Genomic DNA, 21,450 nt, shown 5'->3' with positions numbered 1-21,450 from the left:
GGAGGTTGAAGTTGAGCGCATTTTTCTAGAAAGTGTGGGCCAGGGTCTTGCCTTCATTTGAATGTTCGTATCTCAGAAATAGGACACTTGAGAAAGCAATTTTAGTTTTCCTGAAATTGAATTTGTAGCCCTGGCAGCGAATCCTAACACAATCCAATCCACCCTGTCCAGATGTATGTTGAGTCGTCATCTGTGAGATAAACATAATCCACATAAGACCACGCCTCAGGAATCAATCTCATTTAGTATTGATGTTACTCTGCCTGAAAACAACAGAGGGCTGTTCTTATACCCCTGAAGTAATCCCCAAACGCAATGCTGCAAGCCTAATGAGATAAAAGCACTTAGACCCTGACTTTCAGCTGCTAGATTTTGGCAGAAAAAAACATTGGAAATATCTAAGGATGTTTTGTATTTTTTTAGCACTATGTTGTTAATTAGTGCTGTAATGTGTACGTTTTATATTGCATAGGTGCATGTCTGACCGCTCAGATGTCTCTAATCTAAGACTATTCTATATGAATGATCTGGCTTGGCAAGGAGGCATAACAGGTTATTCATTGCAGAGACACAGGGTTCAATTACTCCCTGGTACTCTGCTTGTGTGGGATACCTTCCTACTCAAAAACAATCCTGGGCGGCTTTATCTTTTTCCTATGGGTGCTGTAGAATATTCGGTTGGCCAATTCACCAAAATGCTTTGGGAAGTTAGTATTTTATAGGAAATGTATCTCGGCCGATGACCTTGCTATCTGGAGATCGTACGTCTCTTTGGCTGATGTCAGGGCCACATGTTTTTGCACCTGTAGTCTGCTGAGCTTGTTGAAGTTTACATTAGAAGTAGCAATGTGGGGCTACCAGTCTGCCACTTTTATCTCTTGTGTAGGGGGGAATAAAACATGACCGCAACAAGTTACCATTAGAGTAAATGAAATCATATAAGCGATTCCTGGCTTCTTTCCACAGCAGCTTTGATTGTTCAGAACCACATAACGTCCATTAGAAAGTATCTGAAATACCGGACAAAGCAAAGAAACAGGAGTACGCTTTAGATAGCATGTAAACTTCACAACTTCCACATTGCAAAGGCCATGCAAAGACACCTGCTTACAAATCAAAGAATGACTCAATGTTAAGTATGATGTAACTTGATTATTTATTTGCCATTTTCTGCTGTTGTTTGAACAAATTAAAAGCGGCAAATAACTGAATAACGTTAGGGCACGCGGCTACATTTGAGAACCTGTAGTGTCCAACTTAACTGCATGATAGAACACAACTGGCTTTGTCCATGTTGTAAAAAGAACACGTCATTCTGGATGATATCAACTGCAGATGACACAATATTATTTAAGGTATCAATTCTGTTGGATAGAGTGTTCATGACATTATTGACTACAGCTTTTCCATGTTTTCCTTATCAATCTGCCTTAAATGTGCAGTAGCTTCCATCTGAGAAAGTTTTTAGATCTCGTTATATATAGCATACAGGAAACGCTTTGAATGTGGCTTCCTGGGTCTTAACAGGAAATCTTGTAGATTTACTTCCTCTGACAGGAGACAATGGTGTTCATTGACAGATCTTAAAGCAGAAGAATGCAGCTATTGCTGGCACAGTTTTCCCATGCAGTACGCAGTAACATTAACTGAGTGTTGAGCCGAGACAAAGTAAGGATCTGGCCGGCTTGCTCTGAAACCCGCAGAGGACGTGTCTGGCAGTCATTCGTGTCCTTTGGCCATAATAATTACCCACCGGGTATCGAAAGTGAAGAAATAAAAGTACTGTTCTGTACCCAAGCAGTTAAGTGTTCTTCAGTGATATTTAAAAATGTTTGTCAATTGTAATGGATGTAATGCTTTTGTGTTTGGAACACTAGCTTTAGTGACCACCTCAAGGGCTGGCACCGGGGTAACGACAATAATTTGTTTCCCCTAGGCAAGTGGCCTCTCTTTGATGGCGGCCATCTGAAGAGTAGGCAGTATTTTTTTGGTTGGTGCAAAACGTTGTTCTGCATTGGAATACAAATGTGATTTGTATACTATAGGTACTGTGTCACCTTCAATGAACGTGACATAGGTGAAGCCGATGGCACCAGCAATTATTCTGATTACCATGTTGGTTTTGTTGTCGCATGTTTGTAAATGTTTTGCTTCTAGCATGTCCTGCTGCAATTCTCAGAGAATCGTATGTGTTCTATTGTCCAGTGATTACTTGAAAAGTCTGGATGAATTAACTCATAGAGTGGTTTTATGCATTGTGCATAATCAGATATGTATATTCAGCCAAAGTTAAAGAAACCTTTCAATGACTGCAGTTTCTTAATGGTATTTGGAGGTTGAAGTTGAGCGCATTTTTCTAGAAAGTGTGGGCCAGGTTCTTGCCTTCATCTGAATGTTCGTATCTCAGAAATAGGACACTTGAGAAAGCAATTTTAGTTTTCCTGAAATTGAATTTGTAGCCCTGGCAGCGAATCCTAAGGATGTTTTGTATTGTTTTAGCACTATGTTGTTAATTAGTGCTGTAATGTGTACGTTTTATATTGCATAGGTGCATGTGTGACCGCTCAGATGTCTCTAATCTAAGACTATTCTATATGAATGATCTGGTTTGGCAAGGAGGCATAACATGTTATTCATTGCAGAGACACAGGGTTCAATTACTCCCTGGTACTCTGCTTGTGTGAGAATCTCTCTTACTGGAATTTTAGCATCGTGTGTAATAGGGTTTTGAGGTTGAGCCTATGGTGAAGATCTAATTAGTATTACATGGTAGTGGGATTCTTTATCTCACCCCGTGTGATAGTGGTACAGCACAGGAGCATACGCCAGAGCTGAATCAGTGGCATAGACTTCCTTTAATGCGTCTGGAACCAGGACTGAGAAAGAAGGCAAAATGACATCTTCCTCCTGTGGGAGGTTGCGGAAACATTCAGGGGGCCAATCTTGTTCTGTAAATAGTATATCACAGTTTAAATGTTCCCAGAATATTACTTCAATAGTGCGCTCTCTGTCTCCCTCTATCTGGATATTTAGATCATAAACCCTGTCAGGTGGGGAGACCCGCCTTTCCGCTGTCGCAGTGACGAGAAAGTCATTAGTTTCTATCACATCCAGATGATCGATAATTTTTTGGTAACAAATCGTGACCTCTGCCACACTGTCTAGCAAAGTCACTGCCCATGTCCTGATCTTTTACAGTGTTCTCAGCATGTCTGGCATTTTTGATTGAAATTGCAGCCACATTTTTCTTTTTAAATTGGGATTTCTGTTGAGGGGATTTTCCCCCTTTTTTAATGAAGCTTCTGAGGAATGTTGTAAGTCCTTCTTCGGCTTTGTGTAGTCACTTCGAATTTCAGACCGTTCTACTCTCTCACTCCGTTTGTTTGGTTTGTCCTGAAAGGAACGAGAGGGACGTGTATCAGTATATTGATGTCTTAATACCTCCAGGGCCGATGTGGCTGTCAGACCACTGCCAATGTAGCGGTCCGACATCCACTATTTTGACCGAGGCGGTTGCACCACAGTTGGACCACCGCCACTTCTCCTCCACTAGAGGGGCTGACGGTGCTGGTGGTCCTAATTTGCCAGGGAAACACTGCGAGCAGCGCTGTCCTGGGGATTATGAACCCCTTCTCCGCCATGTAAGGTTGGCGGAGACAGGGTGCAGGGGGCCCCAGGGGGACCCCTACACTGCCCATGCATGGGCCCCCATGGCCAGCCCCATTGCGCTTTTCACTGTCTGCCTACAGTGAAGATCGGAACGGGTGCTGGTGCACCCTACGCACCGCAACATTGCCACCATCTCAATTATGAGCTGGCATCAATGTTGTGGGCTGTTTCCCTCTGGGCCAGCAGGAGGAAAACTTTGTTTCTGCCCACTGACCTAGCGGGAAACTCGTAATAATGGCCGTGGGAAGAGGACCGCACTGGCGGTATCCTGACCGCAGGACTTCGGCCGATGGCCTTTTTGTCCGCCGAAGTCTTAATTAGGGCCTATATTTTCTTTCAGAGGTCTCAGGTTGCAGAGATCCCCAAATTGTGAGGAATAATGTGCCACATTTTGTGATAGTACTACCTCATTTTTTAATTTTCTCACTTGATAACACTGTCTGGGCATTGGTTGTACTTCATTAGTACCAGTTTAACACCCAAATATAGTAATAAGCAACAGAACCTTTACCAGTCAGCCTTACAAAGGGCCTATCACTGCACTGCAACATGTTGCTGCTTTTTAGCAACTTTTGGACCATTAGAGCTGGAAACATTATTTTGTTACAATCATCATCATAAATCTTAACTCGACTTAACTGCCATAAAAGCATATAAAAAATATCAATTACAATATAACTGGTTATAAAGCAGTCAGATAAAATAAATAAGTTAATTTACATAAAATTCATTCAATAGCAACATAAAAAAATAGATTAAGTTATATACCTAAAGCGGCAGGATAAATGTAAAAAGTTGCATACATGAATTAACATAAAACACATTCAATAACAGCATAAATAGATTCAGACATAACAACTGCTGCAGGATCACCAGTATCTAGTACGATATTTGACAGGTACCTAGTGTGATGTATACCCCCAAACAGTATTTACCAACCACATCACATTAATTTCCCAGCTCTAGAGAGAAAAACTGTCTTAGGGCAGCATCCTCCAAGGGGATAGCTTTTTAAGTCTGGTCCTCCACATATTTAGCAAGAAATGGGAGACAGCAAATACAATAGGTTGGATGGTATTGGTTCTCAGAATCCTAATCGCTGATCTGTTATCCCTAATTCCCAGGATGCGACAAAGTGGTAGAATGCACTTTCTCCTGTACCTATGATAGTATGGACAGAAAATTACAACATGGTTCGCTTCTAACCCTGAAGAAGTGTTCTTCCATTTTGCAGTAACTGAACAAAGTGGCAGTGTCCTAAACCGGAATTTCATGTGTAATGCTAAAATCAGCAGATTATGTGGCAGATGAGTATGTGGCAAATGCGGCAAATTGACAATTATGCAAAAAACGCTGCAGCTGCACAATCACATAATTCCAGTGGCCTAGAGTATAGTTCTTTGAGAATGTAGTATAGGGCTGTGAAGTTGCAGCATGATGTTTGGGATTTGCAGAATAGTAGTGGTATGGTTGTGCTGTAAATTTGCTGTGCTATGAAGATATACTATGGTGGGTGAAGAGAAATAGCAGTTGTAATTGTGTTATTGCAATGTAAAAAAATTGAAAAAATTGATTGTGTGGGGATGCTGGTGGTGTGACATCCTCATCGGTTTACTTTGCTATGATTGTAGCAGTGTAGCCCTCTTAACTGGCTATGAATCGACTGGGGCAAAATCAATAATAGTCATGGCAGTGAAGTCTTGGGAAGTGGAAGTGTAGAGCTCCAATGTGGCAGTTTATGCAAATAAAGTAGCAGTACGGGGAAGTGGGTTTGTATAGAGTGCAGTACTCAAAGTGTTATGCTAGAAGGCTACTGATACTGTTCTAGGTGGTGTCCGTGAAGTGTTATCATGGTATTGTAATATTTTAAAGGATAGCAGTGTGTTTTTTGTGTGGGTAACAGGATAATTCTAGGCTGTGAACATTAAGTACTCATGTAGTGGAATGCTAGTTGGTGACTCTATGGTGCTGGGCTAGTTATGTGGTTGTGGATGATAAGTGTGGTTGGCAATAGTGTGTGTTAGAAATTGGGTCTCTGGTTGGCAAAGGTATGCATTCTGCTCAAGTAGGCACCACAATCCTAGTATGTGTAAGTCAGATACCCTAAATTAATCTGTGGTCACCCTCTGATAGCTTGGCACTGAGCAGTTAGGCTTAATTTAAGAAGCAATGTGTAAAGTATTTGTGCAAAACATAATTACATTAACAGAGTGAAAAAAACACAAAATGACTCCACCAGTTTAGAAACATAGAGACTGTGTAAATGAGTAAAACAAGACCAAAACAACAACAATCCAATCGGTACTTCTTGAGTTATCGCTCATTAAGACAAGTATGCAAATTGAGTGCTTAAGAACATATATACGCTTCTATTCAGTTCACTATGGTAATCTAGGCCCCATGCACAATGGTTGCTGTCTGGGGATCTTGAATGTGGCTACCCCCATGGTGACGCGAGTAAACAAGGTTCCAAAAAAACCTGGGGGCTATGTGGTGATTGTGCTAAGAAAGAGGGTGCAAGGCGGAGCTTGAGCAGTACCCCGCCCGCCTGTAAAATGTTGATGGCAGCAAGAGGTTTCCCTCTCCTTCGTACGTGGGTCCTGGTGGGAGAAGCGGGATGTCAGGCTCCTCCATCAAGGCTGTACACAAAGAGAACTCCCCATGCTAGAGGGTGAGCTAAGGCGCAGTCATGCAGGGCTGGCGAGTCAGAGTCAGTACAGCCCCGGGAGCCTGAGCGAGGCTTGTGCTCCTGGCTAACCCCAAACATCTGAGCACCGCTTCGGCTAGCAAGAAGGCAGTGACATCACAGGTGGAATCCCTCAGTCAGCAAGGCAATGCTGGGGTCTGCATTGCCAGCTTCCTTTGGTGCGACAGTGTCGCTGGAAACACACACAAAGCAGGCAATCTTGAGCGGCAGAGAGCATGGCTAACAAGGGCTAACCTTAGGGGTGTCTTATATGCAATAAAAAGGAAGATTTGGGTGTGGCAAGTGTGTGAACTAGCCAGGTCACAATGGCATCTTAAAACTGCAGCCACAGGCCCTGCAGTGGCATGTCTGAGACATGTTGTTTGAAGGGTATTGTAGTGGGTGGCACAATCAGTGCTGTAGGCTGTTAGTAGCATTTAATTTACAGGTGCTGGGCACATGTAGTGTACTTTACTATGGACTTACAAGTAAATTAAATGGCAATTCTGGATCAGTCAATATTACTACATACATGTGCACTTTATCACTGTTTAGCAGTGCTAAAGTGCCCAGAATCCTAAACCCAAAAAAACAAGATCAGAAAAAAAGGAGGAAGAAGGCAAAAAGTTTGGGGATGATCCGGCTGAAAGGGCTAGGTCCAACAGTGTCTTTATGAACTTCGTACTGTGGTGCTGTGAGGTGATATTGTGTTTGTGGGGAAGCAGTATTGTGATGGTGAGGAATGGTAGTGCAATGCTAGTAGGTGATTGTGCACTGCTGTGATAGGAAATTCATTGCTGGGGCGATAGTGGAAATTTGATATTTTAGTTTGGCACTTCGAAATAATTGTATAGTGCACATGAGTAGTAGTGTGGCTGGTGGAAATGGTTGTATAGTTTAAATGGATAAGGACCATTTTAAGAGTTATTGTAACAATTGTGGATATAAAAGGACTGCATAAGTGGTATAGTGGACTTCCCCACTCTGATAGACAGTGGGTACAAAACATTCATTAACCACAAAAAGGAAACCCATTACTGCTGGTCCCTTTGCTTGTCATGATTGGTGCTTTAAATATGAACTTTTTGGCTGAAGAACACATGTTGCAATATCCTATCTAATCAATCAGAAAGCTGTAATACATTAAACCAATGAAAACTCTATTATGCGTAACTGAGCAGCAGAACTGTGTTTTGTAGATGTATGCCTGTGAGAATCTCAAGGTAAAGTAAGAATGCTTTTTTCCTCTTTAACATGTACAGCTTTGTAATCTCATGTCTGTGTAGGATGGAAAAATTAAAATTAATTTTTGTCATTGTTTTTGCTTATCATAAGATGACATTCATTATGTACCTATTGCTTAAGACCCCAGTCTAAACATAAGACAAATGTGAATGTGAGTCAATGATTTAATTTGGATGGTGCAACCTCAGTTTCCATTCTATTAACATTCTGAATTGATTCATTTCTTTTTGCAGGTGGTCTAACTGCAGTGATGTATACAGATACACTTCAGACTGTGATAATGGTGGTTGGATCATCTGTCCTTATGTTCATTGGTAAGTAACTATCATTTTATAAGTGATATATTGTGTTTGGAGTAGTGAATTAAGTAACAGAGTTGTTCATTTAGGATGCCAGGGTATTACATTAATTGGGTTTTATTTGCAGTCCTCATGTCTCCCAGCGCAGGTGGATGAGGCCCTGGAGCCTAATTGGGAGGAAACTGAGGCCCACATTATGACATTGGCGGTTTAAACCAGCTACCCCATGGGGACGGCCGCCAAAAGACCGTTACCGGGGCTACCATCCGTGCACCAGATTGTGACCACGGCCGGACTTCCACCACAAGAAAGCTGGAAATCCGGCCTTTGCCATACTGGCGGATGGTGGTAAGGTGGCACTGCTACCACTAGCACTGCCACGTCGGTAGACCACTGCCATCTGTATCATGACATATGATACGGCCTTGCGGTGTTCTGCTGCGCGCTGCTTTTGTTAGCAGCGCCCCATCCCGTTAGCTGCCGGAAGACCACCTGGATGAAGGTAAGTTGGGCTTTCTGATGGGAGGGGGTGGTGGGTGTGTGTGTGGGGTTGTGTGCATGAATGCGTGTGTGAATGCGTCTGTGTGTGTAGTGTTGTTTGCGTGGGTGTATGCATGTGTGTGAATGCATGTATGAATGGAAATGTGAATGTGTGTCTGCATGTCAGTGTGAATATGTGTGCGAGCATGACTGGATGTATGCGTGTATGAATGTGGGTATGCCAGTGTGAGTGAGTGGTTTTCGTGGCATTGCTAACACCACGAAAATCATGGTGGTAGGCTGGCTCATAATGCCGCCGCTGGTACTTTAGCGGCTGCTGGGCTGGAGATTGATATCTCCGGCCCGGCGGCTGCTACCGCCATGGCGGTCTGAGTGGAGAAGTGGCGGGTTGGCTGCAGCCAACCCGCCATTCTCATAATGTGGCGGTATGTACCGCCAGCCTGTTGGTGGTACTGCCGCCACATTACCACTCACTGACAGGGTCCTAATGACCCCCTGAATCCATTGGTGAACTGCCAGAACTTGCTGGGTTGCAAGTAGGAGGGGGACCCACCAAATAGAAATTTCTGCAAGGCCAAACCCATGAAGCCCTGAGGCGGCAAGCTGAAGCCCAAACAGCTGGTGACATCTCTGGTGATCACCTCATATATTTTAGGAGGATTTCCCCCCGTATAGTGAGCCTGAGGTTCCTGAACATGGGGGAACTCGGGTGTTGGAAGTTCCCCAATGTTACAGGGCCTTCCTTCCTGGGTCGCCTCAGGAGATACCCCTGACAGGACATTTGGGGCAGGACAAAACCTTTGCCAGGGTTGTTTCACATATCTATTGGCCCTGGATGAAGATAGCTTCTAGCGCATCCTTTAGGAACTGTGTTACCTTCCAGGCTAGTGGACAGAAGAACTCTCAAACTGGGAAAAAGCTAAAAGCTCCCTTGACGCCAATGCCAGTTTTTGGTACACTCTTTTATAGGGTGGGGATTGATATTGTATGACCTTTGGACCCCAAGACAGCCAAGTGCCACTGGCTTATCGTTGTCTTCGTGGACCATGCTCTTAGCTATCTAGAGGCCATCCCTCTGAGAACCGTCACTGCACTTGTAGCGGCTAGGGCCTTGATAGGGATTTTTATCAGTGTGGTTTTTCCCCAAAAAAGTGGTGTCAGACAGAGGCACCAACATCATGTCAACGCATATGAAAGCAATGTAGGAGTGTGGGTTTACTTATAAGTTCTCCACACACTATCATCCATAGACCAAAGAGCTTTTTGAAAGATTCAACAAGACTCACAAAGGCATGATTATGTGCCTGTCTGAGGGCATGAGGCAGAAGTGGGATGCCCTCTTAGTATGCCTGCTTTTTGCTTACAGAGAGGTGGCACATCATCCCATTTGTACGTCAGTATGGTCACTGTGTGGGGACCTCTCAGCCTGGTCAAGAGGGGGTCTGGACAAACTATCAGAAAAATATTGTGCTACAAAAATACTGAGTCAAGAATATCGGGACCTCAGAAATATCATGTAATTGAATATGAAAGTTAAAAATATTATTGTTAGTATTAGTTTTAATATAATTGTGTTTAATATCGATGTAGAAACTATTGTTATGTATTATATTTGTTAGTGTTAATTAGTATGTAATGTAATATAGTTTTTGTATTTTTTATTTATGAAATAGTTTACATTTTTTTTATTGTGTTAATGTTTAAAATTGATTGTTCTATCTTTTTTTACTAGCGGGATGTAGGCTTTAAGCGGATAATGGTGGCGAGATTTTTTAAAATGTAGGTTTTTATTTTGAATTGTGAGTTAATACTTTTAAAATATGCAAATTAATAGTTTTGAATTGTAAAGTATATTTTGATATGCTAATTAATGTAAAATTTAAAGGACGTTAATTAAGATATATTTTAATGTGAATAATAAATATCACATTTGTTGAGTGAATAATATATCAGGAATTATTATTAGCTTAACATTAAAAATATTACATCACTTTTTAAAAATGTTTAGAATTGTATAACAAATTGTTAGAAATAATGTAAATACAATTTTTCTTCAAACCAATGAAAATATAAAAAATAAAACAATATGAAAATTATGATAATTAATTTTGGTTTGGGATTTTTTTGTAATTTTGTTTTTTAAAGTTTACAAATGGCAATGAATGTTTTGAATAATATTTTATTTTTTAATAGTAATTAAAGTGTTATTTTTAAATTTTAAAGAATAAATATGCATATAAATGTTCGTAGTTTACATTAGTGTGTTATTACATTACGTTTTTGTTAATTTTATATTGTTGAAAATTGTGAGAATGTGGGGTGTTGATTGTGTATGTAATATTTTTAATTTTGTAATATGGTATGTGAAATATTTTAGCTTGAAGTGGATATTGTAAATTCCAACACCTTCCCTCAAATTGGTATATATTGGACTGCAAATAATCAATGTCAATCTTTTAATGTTCTAACACCTTCCACCAAATTGGTTTTGATTAGAGTGGACATAGTAAGTGTCACCCCTTTAAGGTCCCACATATATCATCAAGTTGGTTTGGTTTGGAGTTGGAATAGTAAATAGTGGCTATGTTGGTGTGGGAATAGTACATTTTACCACTTTGTTGTCTAACACCTTCCCCAAGTTGGTTTAGATTGGAGAGGGAATAGTAAATACCACCCCTTTAGTGTTCAACACCTTTATAGAAATAGGTTTTGGCTGGGGTTAGAATAGTAAATGTCACCCATTATTATCCGACACCCACCGGTTTACACTATCGTGGGAATAGTAAATGGCATCTCTTTAGTGTCCAACAACTTTCTCCTTATAGGCTATGATGGAGTGGGAATACTAGGTTCCACTATTTTATGTCTAACACCTTGCCTAATTTGGTTTACAATGGAGTGGGAATAGTAAATATCACCCCTTCATTGTCAAACGTCTTGCGCCAAGTTGATTTAGATGGCATGGGAATGATAAATGCCACATCTTTAGTGTTCAACAACTTTCCCCAAATTGCTTGTGTTAGAGTAGAAATAGTAAATGTCGCCCCTTTAGTGTCCAACACCCTCCCCAAGTTTGTTCAGATTGGAGTGGATATAGTAAAAATCACCCAGTTAGCGTCCAACATCTTTCCACAAATGGTTTTGTTGGAGTTGGAATAGTAAATGTCACCCCTTTAGTGTCCAACACCTTCCACACATTGGTTTACACTATAGTGGGAACAGTAAATGTCATTCCTTTAGTGTCCAACACCTTCTCCCAAATTGTGTATTTTAGAGTGGGAATATTACATTTCACCCCTTTAGTGTACAACACCTTACCCAAGTTGCTTTAGATTGGAGTGGGAACTGTTAATGTCATCTTTTTAGTGTCCAACACCTTCCCCAAATTTATTACAAGAAAGAGATGTCACACTTTTTTTGTTTTCAATTTTAGTTTATTATAAAGTTTAACATTTTCAAAAATATATATTTTAAGAGAAGATAAAAAAGTAAAACAAACATTTTAAACTAGTTTAATAGTAAAAACAAATATATCATATTTAGGATATTTATATATGTTGCACGTTTTCAAATATTTTTCATTGTTAACAATTTTTGTATGTTTCTTAACTTTTTTACTTACTTTTTTTAAACAGTATTTCAGCATATGTTGTATTATTATATAATAAATAAGTGTGTATATTTTACACTGTTATTTAATTTACGCTTTACCATGTTTCATATTTTTATAAAATTGTTTCAGATGTTTTACATTTTTAATAATTTTTTAAGCATTTACTAAACAAATTTTTGCAATGTTTCCCATTTATTTCTATGGGAAGATAGTCTTTAAGGTTCATTTAGCAACAATTTTTTATCTCTACCTTCCATTGTGTAGTCTATTTTTGTAATTTTGAGTCTGTGTTCCCAGAACCAGATCATGCTTAGATGCTGCGGTTCATTGGAACAGGGAAATCCTTTTTTAAGAATTTGTTAAGGGTTTTGAGGGTAGGGAGGATTTAGGGGATGTTTAGCTGTTGGATATAGTGTTTTTTTGTTTTTTGTTAGCTGTGTTTATGTTAGTGGATTACACAAGTAGTTTGTTGTTTTGCATTTTTTTACATTGTTTTAATAAAGTCTGAGTATTTTATGTTAAATAATGTGATTCAATATACTATCTATAGTTGAGAATAGATAGGGCCCTATTTTGAGTTTGGCATATGGGAGTGCCTGTCCGCCAAACACCTGACCGCCCGCCGGTGTTATTAAGAGGTTCCGCTAGTTCAGCGGGCAGAAACCTGAGTTTCCACCCGCTGGCCTAGCAGGAAACAAGTTACAGCATTGTCTCCAGCTCGTAATCGAGCTGGCAGCACTGCTGTATCGCAATGTTCAACATTGCGATGGTGCTGGCCCCTGCACTGCCCATGCCCGTTCTCCACCAGCCTTTTCATGTATGTATATATTTCACATATATATATATATATCACTTTATCAACTACTACTTTGTTATTCATGAAGAGTTTGACTTTAAATTGTAGCATGTCACACATTCTTTTACTTTGTTTGCTACGTTTAGAGCCAATTTGGCTAATAGATTGTTCTATTCTTAGTTCTTGGTAGCTTTGCTCTTTTTTTAATGCTTCAATAAATTTGTATAGTGTAGGTTGCGTTCTACCTGGTGTGGATTGGAAAGCATTGTACCATCCTTCCACTGTGTTGTTTGTTTTGGCTTCCTGTGCCAGAGTGGCGCCTTAGACATTCTAACATGGTAGACGGAATTTGACTTGGCATGTGTGACCTGAGCGACGCAGTCTGCCAACCCAAGTGTCTTTCAAACTATTCTATTAGGAGGCAATGGTGCTGATTATGAGTTTGTCCCTTGACCTCCATGTTGGCCGCGGTGGTCTGACCATCAACAGTCTGGTGGAGCGGACTGCCATATTATGAGTTTGGTGGCAAAAACAGGCTGGCAGAGACCGCCCACATCGCCTGTACTGACGACATCAGAACCAGAGTCGACAAGGGCGAGACCATCGCACTCATCCTCCTGGACCTCTCCGCAGCCTTCGACACTGTCTGCCACCAAATACTCCGTACATGCCTCTACGACGCAGGAATCCGACACAAGGCCCTAGACTGGCTCGCCTCCTTCCTTGCCGAAAGGACCCAGAAAGTCCGCCTCCCTCCCTTCCAGTCCCCAGCAACCAAGATCATCTGTGGAGTTCCCCAAGGGTCCTCCCTCAGCCCCACACTTTTCAACATTTACATAGTCCCGCTCGCCAACATCCTCCACCCACACAGAATCACCTACGCAGACGACACCCAGCTCGTCATCTCCCTCACCAGAAACCCCACCACCGCCAAGACCAACCTCCACGCCGGACTCCTAGACACCGCCAAATGGATGACAGCAAGCCACCTCATACTAAACTCCAACAAAACCGAAAGCATCATCTTCGGCCCCAACAAAACAATATGGGATGACTCCTGGTGGCCCACCGCCCTAGGATCACCCCCAACACCCGCCACCCACGCATGCAACCTCTGCGTCATCTTAGATTCTTCTCTCTCCATGACCCAGCAAATCAACTCTATCACCTCCTCCTGTTTCAACACCCTCCACATGCTGCAAAAAACCTTCAAATGGATACCCATAGAAACCAGAAAGACTGTCACCCATGCACTCATCAGCATCAGACTAGACTACGGAAATGCCCTCTACTCTGGCACCACAGTCAAGCTTCAGCAGAAACTCCAGAGGATCCAGAACGCAGCCGCACTCCTCATCTTGAACCTCCCACGCCATGAACACATCTCCGCCCACCTCAGATCCCTTCACTGGCTTCCTATCAACAAAAGGATCATCTTCAAAGTACTCATCCACACACACAAATCCCTCCACAGCACTGGACCAGCCAACCTCAACGAAAGAGTGAACTTCCACATTCCCACTCGCCACCTCTGCTCCGCCGACCTCGCCCTCGCCACACTCCCCCGCATCCAAAGCACCACCTCCGGAGGCAGATTCATCTCCTACCTCGCCCCCAAAACCTGGAACTCTTTCCCCACCAACCTTCACAAGACCCAGGACCTCCTGTCCTTCAGAAAACACCTCAAGACATGGCTTTTTGAACAGTAATACGGCATTCCCCCCCTAATTTCTCCCCCCCACCCTCTAGTGCCTTGAGACCCTTACGGATGAGTAGCGCGCTCTATACATTTTTTGATTGATTGATTGATGTTTCCGCCTGACCTATTATGTGGTTGCACTCCACCAATGTGACCGCCATGGTCCAACCACCATGTAGCAGAAGGTAGAAAGGAGTAGTTTAAAGGGAGACACTCACCTGCAGACAGCAACACATGTCCAGAGCCGCCATAGAGGCATTCCTAAATGTCATGCCGCTGTTCCTGCTCGCCGGAAGACAAGGGATACAACACTGACGTGGACGACACCAACCGTAAGTACACGCACCTACATGTATTATTAACATGTTTAACAAATTTATACCGCTACCAAACACATTATTGAGGGGCCAAGGCCAGCAGCTACACCTAACATTCCAGACACACACACTCACATATTGCAACACAAACACGCACACATTTGCAACAACCACATTTCAGTCAGCACACACACTGCACAGCAATATCACATGTATACACACAGCTACACAGCACAGACTCAGGGACACTGAAGACCACACAGCATACACACAGCAACAACAACACAACTACTGCACATATGCAAATTAATTCCACAAACTCACACCCAACACTGGCCATGGACAGGCTAAACATACATCACACATATACACCTATTTGCCATAGCACATACACAATACCACCATCAAACAACAGTTATCGACATACATCACACACACACACATAGCACAATGGACCAACAATGCCATGCCCAATGCACACAGAGACAAATAGACAAAAGACACAAGGTGCAACACCAAAACAACACATGCACAGCTGTGATAGGACCAGCAGGACCATACTTGGAAGGAGGCTGCACTGGGACACATATCATGTTGAACAAGACACCAAACAAATGTGCAGCAGTTGCAAACAATTGACTATCAGGGACAAACAATCTCAATAGCAGTTGTCATGCACAGTCACAGAATGGGAGAGGGGCAAAGCAACAAAGCACACACAAGTCACACTCCATGGCACATACCACTACACCAACCAGCTGCAAGGGGGACACACATAAATGGACACCTGTGCACTCAAATGTAAAGCTAACTGCCACAAATCAACACTCTCCAGATGTGCACTGACAAAAGTCAAGAACACACACACCACATGTAAACAATAGCCATATGAGGGACCAAGTAATTCATCATATATGCCCACATCGCACAACACAAAAAAGATACACATACCACTACAACTACAACACAGTGCCATGACACCAACATTGCAGCAGCACACACACCCGTCATACAACACACACCCTTCCCTTGGGGGACAACGGCGCTATACACAAACTCACGTACTTCAAAAAATACCACATGGGGCAGCAAGCAGGCCAAACACACACAACTACAGACACACAACCAATGTCACCAAGGAACAACTGAAAGCTAGGGAAGGAAATGCAGGACAAAGGTGTATCCAAAACACCAACAACTGGTTGGGTTAATTCAATAAACTGTTTTGCAGTCCAAAGTCATAGGCCAGTACAAAAATGTCTGCCCAAAAGGCACAGTGTTGGGCTCCTACTTGACTCCTAACTGCCATGTAACCTCTACAAGTAGGGGCATCAAGGGGGCAGGCAGGCACCTCAGGGAATTATAAGGGGTGCGGGGGTGTTTGGGTTTGGGCTTGGGAGAAGGGTTACCTTCTTGGGAGGGGTCAACCTCTTCTTGGTAGGGGAGGGGCGTGGGTGCTTTCAGGTGGGCAGGGGAGGCCTGGGAGGTGGAAGGGGTGGCATTGTGGAGGGAAACTGACCTTTTGGGGGTGGTACGGGGTGGGAAGAACACAGGTAAGGTCAAGCTCACTGAGGAAAAATTTCTTTGACACACATGCGGTCATCAGAAGGGGATCTGGATTTGGAGGTTGAGGGAGTGCTTGCCTTACGTGTAGGTGTGCATGTTTTGGGTGCATGTTTGTGGGGGGTGTGCTTATGTGTGGTGGGTGTCTGTTGGATGGGTGAATGAGGGCATTTATGTATTTGGGGCTGAGGGGGCGTGGAGATGCTGGGGATGCCGTGATGTGTGGGTGGGTGTCTGTTGGTGTGGTGACTGCAGGTATGATGGATCTGCTGCATGTAGGTGTGTCTGTGGTTGTGGTGATTGTGGGTGTGGTGACTGGGGTGGATGTCTGAGGGTCTGCTGGGGTGGTGTCTGCGGGCATGATAGGTGTGGTGTCTGTATCAGTGACTGTAGATGGGGTGTCTGTAGGTGTGCCAGATGTCATGTGTGTGATGTTGAGGGTGGGGGTGGGGGAGTGTCAGGGGACAACGTGACTGTTGCTGTGTCTGCAGGTGGATGTTGTTTGTGTGCTTGCCAGTCGTGTGTCTTGTGGTGTATATATTTGTCTGCGCTAGCCTTGTCTGATGAGGTGGGTGCATGCAAGTCTGTCTGTGTGCTTTGGGTGGGTGGGGAAGTGGAGGACTTGGACTGGGGAGAAGAAGGTAGAGGAGAGAAGGAAGGCAAGGGGTGACTGGCTGCCGTTAGTGTGGAGACCAGAGCCTGAAATGATCTCTGTTGGCCAGAGATTGCACTGTGGATGCCCTCAAGGCACGCATTTCTTTGCTGGATCCGGCATGTCAGTCCCTGGATTGCATTCACAATGGCAGTCTGACCCACAGAGATTGACCTCAAGAGGGCAATAGCCTCCTTACTGAGGGTAGCAGGGCTAACAGGGGCTGGAGCAGAGGTGCCTGCAGCAAAGGAGATGCCCACCCTCTTGGGTGAGTGGGCACGGTCAAGTGGGTGGGGAGCAATAGTGAGGGTGTGATAGAATGGGGGCTGGCAGGCAAAGATGGTGCTGGGGTGGTGCCCGATGGGTCCGCCACCACTGGGGAGTGGCCACTGGAGAAGGAATCCGATGATGTAGAGCCAGATCCAGTCTCCCCCGTGGAACTTCCCTTGTCCTCCTGACTACTGGGTCCCTTGTTGTTGGTGGTCTCGTGATCTGAGGTCCCGTGGCCAAATGCTTCCGCACTTGGGTCAGCCCCATCTTCTCCACCTGCCGGTGTTGATGCTGCCAAATGAAAGTGACGTAAGGTCATAACATACATGAAGACACATCAGTCACAACTCTGAGAGACAAAACATACCATCATGTCAAGTGGCCCACTGCATAAAGTTACAGCTGCTCCAACTACTCCATTAACACAGGCACCTTCCCCGAGGACAGGAAACATGCCAAAATACTCCCTCTCCTGAAGAAACCTTCGGCCAACCCATCAAAACGAAAGAATTTCCGGCCCATCCCGCTGCTACTCTACCCTACCAAAGTACTGGAGAAAGCAATCAATGTACAAATATGGAATTTCATTGTGGCCAACAACTCCCTGGACAGCTTCCAGTCTGGCTTCCGCAGCAAACACAGCACGGAGACAGCCCTCCTGGCAGCCACTGATGACATCTGATTACTCCTAGACCGTGGCCACACCGCAGTGTTCAAACTCCTCGACCTCTCAGCAGCTTTCGACAGTCTCCCACAGCACTCTGCGCACCAGACTCCAAGACATAGGAATCCGCAGAAGATCCCTGGTATGAATCCAATCCTTCCTCTCTGGGAGGACGCAGAGGATCAGACTCATGCCCTACACTTCCAGACCCACAGGAGTCAGACTGCGGAGTCCACCAAGGATCCTCATTGAGTCCCACACTGTTCAACGTATACATGGCCCCTCTCGCTGCCATCATCAGAAGCCATGGTATAAACATCATGTCATATGCCAATGACACACAACTCATAAATTTCCTCGCCAAAGACCCGGACATGGCCAAAAGGAACTTCCACTCAGGAATGGAAGTTGTCACCACCTGAATTAGAGAAAGCTGCCTCAAGCTCAACTTCCACAAGACTGAGCTCATCATCCAAGGAATCATCCTCAACTCCTCCCTATCCATGACCCGCGAGGTAAACTCAGTCACCTTCGCCTGCTGGCACACACTCCGCAAACTTTGGAAGATCTTTAGATGGATCCCAGCAGACTGTCGCAAGACAGTCACCCACGCCTTAGACACAAGCAAGCTCGACTATGGCAACACCCTCTATGCCGGCACCTCAACTAGAAACATCAAAAAACTACAACTCATCCAGAACCCAGCTGCCAGGCTCATTCTGGACCTCCCATGCCTAGAACACATCTCCCAACACCTGAGGACCCTCCACTGGCTACCAGTCGAGAATCACGTTCAAGCTACACACCCACATGTAAATGCCATACACAACACAGGACCAGCGTACCTGAACCACCGCGTCTCCTTCCACACCCCGCCAGATCCCTCGGCTCCACCCAGAAGGCCCTGGACACCATCCCTGGCATCCGCAAAACCACCACTGGAGGACGATCCTTCACCTATATTGCAGCAAGTAGCTGGAACAACCTCCCCCTGCACCTCAGACAAAGCCCGTTGCTCACCATCATCATGAAGAACCTCAAGACGTGGCTCTTCAGAAGAGGCCCCTCCCATACCTCCAGCTCCTTGAGACCCTCACAGTTGAGTAGCTGTGCTTTACAAAAACTGGTTGATTGATTGACAGCAAAGTGCCAGCATCATGTCCGATACAGAACCATGCATGCCATCTGGAATTGCTAAGGTAATACATGAGCTAATCTTGGCCTCAGATAACTGCAGTATCATGGATGAAGTGTAACTACCACACTAACCATAACCCAACTGGGTGACCAGTCCACATCAAACTTGTGCCACATGCAGCTCACCACATGGAACCAGAAGCCAACAATCGGACACCATTGTAAGGTACCCTACCAATTAAACTCACAAAAGCCTATGCACACTCTAACTTGCACCAATATGATGTCTCTACAATAAGTGATGTTGGTAAGGAAAGGCAGACAGCATTGGTTCAAACATGCAATACCTAGTTTAGGTGAGATGGAAGCATCTATGTCACAATGGACACATCCCAACAATGTACAGCTCCACAAGTCTAACCTTTCAAAAATGAGTCAAGGAGGTAGTAGCAAGGTTACCCAGATGTGCACCACATGTGGTTTTGCATGGAACAACAATGAAGTCAGGTCCCAAACCTCATGGAGAGATGTCTCCAGAATACACACATGAATGGCCCTGTTAGGCCCTGGATATTCCCTACCAATGTCTCGCACCCATTTCCATGTTTATTTCTGAGTGTTGGTGTAGTATACAACTGAACTGTGCAGGACGGAGGGGCACAGACCTTGCAATCACTATTAGTAGGACACTAAGTCGTCGTAAAGTTAGAATCAATATCACTACCCTTATATCAGACATGACAAGCATGGCATCTGTCTGTGGATGACTCTATTACCCCAAACACATGCCATGTAAACATCACTGCAGGTTGCTCCATGATGCATCCATACAGTCAGGGCACAATTCCCAAACAACACACAAGTGCTTTAGACCTACAACCATCATTCCACATAAAGGGTGTCAATCATCATCAAGTGGATCAGCACCCTGCCCCTACCTGGAATGTCTATCCCAGCTACTGCAGTTACACATGACTTATGACATACTATGAGGCATGAATGTTTCTGTATGAGTATGTTTGATGGTCACACAGTCCTGCCTGGGGCATCAGAGTAAATGGACAACCATTGCAGATGTATCATAACGACAACAGGGCCCCGTGTACACATATGTAAGAGTTTTTCAACATCATACCATATGCATGGCTAACACGTGCCATACATCTACTGCATATATATGTATCCTAGTGGGAATGGAGGACATGCAGACACTTTGGCACAATGTATGTTTACTACACTGATGACACATCACCCATGACAATGCACATTCCCCACTTACCAAGGGAAAGTAGTATGGTATAGCTGCCAATATTTCACCATGTAAGTCATTTCACATGTGTGATGGACACCCATGCATCACAGACTGCTGGGAGGCACCAGCACCCAATATACAATGGAGAAAACCTACACCTGGTTTGAAGATGTCAACCTACACATATCCCCAGACACATGACAGAGGACAGTGATCCACATCCTACTTACCTTTGGACTGAAACATTTGTCAGGAGTGATCTGTTGGTGGAAACCAACAACCACCAGGGCAGTTAAAACAGGATATCTGAACACTAAATACAGTCATATCTCTCCATGCTGGGCATTTCGACTGAGGGTTCACCATAGTTTAGTCCTTGGTCCAAAGCTCTAAAAGGATGAGCACACCAGTTGAAAACACATATCCTGTCTACATCAATTTTATCCCAGAAGATCTGTGACACATGACACATGCTACATTGTCAGGGGGAACAGTCTATCCCTCACTCAATCACCTGCTACAGGTTCAGTCATGATTTCTCTATATACTCACCCACTTGTGGCTGCAGTGCTGACCTCAAACACCCATCCAAGGCTGAATAGGCCACCACCAAAATGCGGGCCATTAGGGGGGTCATGGTCCGACAGGTACCCCGTTCTTGTTGGGAGGACATTCCCAGCTGGGCCTCTGCAGTCTTCCAAGCCCAGCATCTCAGGTCCTCCCTCCTCTTCTGACAGTGGGTGCTCCAGTGGCTGTGGACTCCCAGGGTCCACACTTTCTTGGTAATGGCTCTCCAAATCCCCTCTTCTGATGGACATTGACCTGCATGGATGCAAATGATAAGACAAAATATTATGTCCAAAAGCCCCATACAAAATGACAGAGTCACATACATGTCAGTGCACCTAGTTAATGACATTCTGTCCTGACCATCCTGTCTACCTGTGGCACATAGCATGCACTGGACTAATGAACATAACTGCAAACTATCCCCATTAGGGTGCACAACTCCCCAGCTCAGGCCCTGCACTGACCAGGTAGAAAAGCAGTAACTTTGATGGGACATGAGCTAATCACATGACATTGA

General features: G+C 44.0%; 1 protein-coding gene across 2 annotated transcripts in view; it reads left to right on the top strand.

The window, feature by feature from the left end:
- Positions 1–21,450, top strand: part of SLC5A9 (solute carrier family 5 member 9) — a 763,977-nt gene that overhangs the window by 387,718 nt on the left and 354,809 nt on the right. For both annotated transcript variants that reach the window (XM_069232707.1, XM_069232706.1), the window contains one exon: positions 7,834–7,914. In XM_069232707.1, coding sequence (XP_069088808.1) covers positions 7,834–7,914 — 81 coding nt within the window. The remainder of the gene's footprint in view (positions 1–7,833; positions 7,915–21,450) is intronic.

The sequence above is a fragment of the Pleurodeles waltl genome, chromosome 4_2 (genome assembly GCF_031143425.1).
Source record: "Pleurodeles waltl isolate 20211129_DDA chromosome 4_2, aPleWal1.hap1.20221129, whole genome shotgun sequence".
NCBI classification, from domain to species: Eukaryota; Metazoa; Chordata; class Amphibia; order Caudata; family Salamandridae; genus Pleurodeles; species Pleurodeles waltl.
Note: the sequence above shows the minus strand (reverse complement) of the source record. Positions and strands in the feature narration are given on the sequence as shown.